Raw genomic sequence first — 3,227 nt, forward strand, 5'->3', positions numbered from 1 at the left:
AGTAACACCAGCTGACCTTTCAGATCCATGAGCTCATCCTTCAAGTCTTGGTGCAATGAGACTCTTGTAGAAAACAGAAATCACTTTTAAACTTCTTGATAAATAAGAAAACTACGGAGCCCCCCTGGTGACATTAACGGAAAATATATTAATTCGTGGCCACAAATTATTATTTTGAGGCCACAAATTATTTTTTTGAGGCCACGAATTAATTTTGCGAGGCTGCAATGTTGTGTCAAGGCCTGTGGCCTTAAGGAATCTGGACGGCTCATTTGACGGCAACCATTCGACACCAGGAAGGAGAGCAGTCCTGGCAGCTCCCTCCAAGAGGAAACTACAGGTGGGTGTTGTAGCAACAACAAAAATGATTTCACTTCATACTTTGACTTTAACACATGAGGTTATGCTGGGAAAAGGATGCGACATGGCAGCTTAGAACATGCTTTGTTTAGTGCAACTTAGGCTAATCATGGTAACTGTCCAGTAGGCTAAAGCTAACGTAGCCTGCCAGGTTTGTAACTTAATCAGACAGCCCCATCTGCTACCTAACATGTAAGTGAACGTTACAGCTCAGAAATTTGAAAATTGAGAATCAACGTTACATAAGTCGTCTAAAATCACCACATAGGCAGTCGGTGAATGTGAGGCTAGCATCCTAACGCTTCCAACTGCTGAAAAGTGAAGGCGATTAGCGCTATCAAACATCTCCTCTTCAGACATTTATGCCGAATTCTACATGCTCGCCGAGTAAGGTTCTGCGTAAAAACTCAATATAAAACTCAAAGATTCGACTGTGACTGTGCTGACTGTGCTAGTAGACTAGACTCCTTACTAGCTGACAGTGAGAGTATGAGGCATGTTTGTCTTAATTATATTATGATTATTATTATCATCATATGTAGCCTAGCAATTTTGCTACAATTACGCTTGACACAACAGCTGTGGGTGTGTTTGCGATCTGACCTTTCTTTTCTCCGTGAGAGGGAATAATTTAGATTAGAAAGTTGCGTGGCGCTGTAGGGAGATCCAGCTGCAGTAGCGCATGGATCATACGTAGGCCGAATATTCATGTAGCCAGAGGGAACGAACACGAACCGTTCACAGCGCGTCGGCCGTTCTAGCGACACAATCCTGTACCGGCGATGGGAGTGGGGCGGACCAGGGACAGGAGTCGCGGAGCGACTGGCCCGCTGCGGACGGTCAGTGAGCGCTCCCTCTGGCTGAATGTCTGACGCTCAGCATGATCCATGATGTTAGTGAAATATAGAGATTAATGTCAATAAAGCATGCTCCCCTTATTAAGGGGAGCAAAGCTTGCTTTCCTGAAAATTACCTTATATAGATGGAGGAAAACTAAGTGGTGAAAATTCCTAAACTTCTGAACACTCGTTTCTGATAACTAGCTTGTATCAACCAGTTGTGGTTATGAACAATTAGTTCAGTCAACTTTTCTTGTATTTTTGTCTGATGACGTTTGTTCTTTTACAGATTCCTAAAATGGAAGGGCAGGATGACCCCTTACTGCAATTTCTGCAAGACCGTGGAATTGAACAAGACATTTTGCACAAACTAAAAAATGACAAGGTATCCATTAGAAAATATTAATTTTATATACATATAATTTCAGCTGGGATTGGCTCCAGCCCCCCACGACCCTGTACGCAGGATAAGCGGTTGACGATGGATGGATGTAATTTCCCTAATGAAGAATCTGCTGTAATGTTAGCTCATTCAGGGAAAAAGTAGTAAATTCTTAACCTGTAGTATACAGTATGGTGCAGTTGATTGCCTCTTATTTAGACTTAAATAGACTAAATAGACTAGATGTACCTCAGAGTGATACATAATGTCTGCTGCTATTATTATTGCTTATCCTGTGAGAAACTACCACCTATTTCTAGGAAAAACGCCTAAAATAACATACCCAAAATTAATCAGAAATAACTCCTCAACCATTAGGCCTAGATGCATAATTCTGGTCTCCTTTGATAGGTCAGAAGCTAAGGAATATGAATCCAAATTAACTTATTTTGCCATTACAGAGGAAATGGAGATGCAATAAAGGAAAATATATTTTCATCCTTGCCTGCTATAAAATCTATATTTTAATAGCAATATCAACAGTGAAACCACCATCCTGCAGATTATAATGCAACAGTTATTATACAATTCTAAGAAATATACCCAGGCGAATGGCTGTGTTTTGGACGTATTTACTGTTTATATGTTGAGTTTTCTTCAAAACACTATTTATGTCCATACAACCACGTTACAAATTACATAAAGCTTCCATAACATTGAAATATTGATAAATACAGTGAATATGCAGTGATGAATGATTTCTTTTGAGCAGACTTTTCATTTGATAAATGGCATATCTGTATAACTACTACAATTCGGCCACTAGACGGCGATAAAGACTGTGTGCTAAAGTAAGTCAGCGGTTGTAATTGTATATGTATATTGGTGCGGTTATTGTTCTCCAGCTAATTAGTCCGTGAGTTTGGCGATTTGATTGACCCGTCATACAATGAGATGAGACATACAGTGGGGGAAAAAAGTATTTGACCCCTTGCTGATTTTGCAGGTTTGCCCACTTACAAAGAATGCAACAATCTACAATTTTAATCATATGTACATTCTAACAGTGAAAGACAGAATCCCAAAGAAAATTCCAGAAAATTACATCATATGAATTTATTAAAATTGATAACCATCTGATGAGGAAAAACAAGTATATGACCCCCTACCAAACAGCAAGTATTCTGGCTCCTACAAGCCAGTTAGTCTTTCTTTAAGACACAGCCCCAATCCCAACCAATTATCTACATCAAATACACCTGCCTCACCTCGTTACCTGTATAAAAGACACCTGTCAACACCCAAAAAACCAGCATCCAACATCACCACCATGGGCAAGACCAAAGAGCTTTCTACGGACATCAGGGACAAGATTGTTGATCTGCACAAGGCTGGGATGGGCTACAAGAGAATCGGAAAGCAACTTGGAGAGAAAAGATCAACTGTCGGTGCAGTTATCAGGAAATGGAAGAAGCACCACACCACCGCCAACCTCCCTCGGTCTGGGCCTCCACACAAGATCTCGCCTCGTGGGGTGTCCCTGATCATGCGAACGGTGAGGAATCATCCCAAAACCACAAGGGGGGAACTGATGAATCAACTGAAGGCAGCTGGGACCACAGTTACAAAAGAAACGGTTGGTAACA

The 3,227-nt window shown here is 40.9% G+C and overlaps 1 protein-coding gene across 1 annotated transcript in view; it reads left to right on the forward strand.

Moving 5' to 3' along the window:
- Nucleotides 1-253: 253 nt before the first annotated feature.
- The window catches only part of LOC123985711, a 30,062-nt gene continuing 27,088 nt past the window's right edge, over nucleotides 254-3,227 (forward strand). Inside the window, exons 1-2 of the mRNA XM_046073519.1 lie at nucleotides 254-340; nucleotides 1,489-1,584. Of these exons, the coding sequence (XP_045929475.1) occupies nucleotides 1,498-1,584 (87 nt within the window). The 5' untranslated portion in view covers nucleotides 254-340; nucleotides 1,489-1,497. The remainder of the gene's footprint in view (nucleotides 341-1,488; nucleotides 1,585-3,227) is intronic.

This window comes from Micropterus dolomieu, linkage group LG02 (genome assembly GCF_021292245.1).
Source record: "Micropterus dolomieu isolate WLL.071019.BEF.003 ecotype Adirondacks linkage group LG02, ASM2129224v1, whole genome shotgun sequence".
In the NCBI taxonomy this organism is placed as follows: domain Eukaryota; kingdom Metazoa; phylum Chordata; class Actinopteri; order Centrarchiformes; family Centrarchidae; genus Micropterus; species Micropterus dolomieu.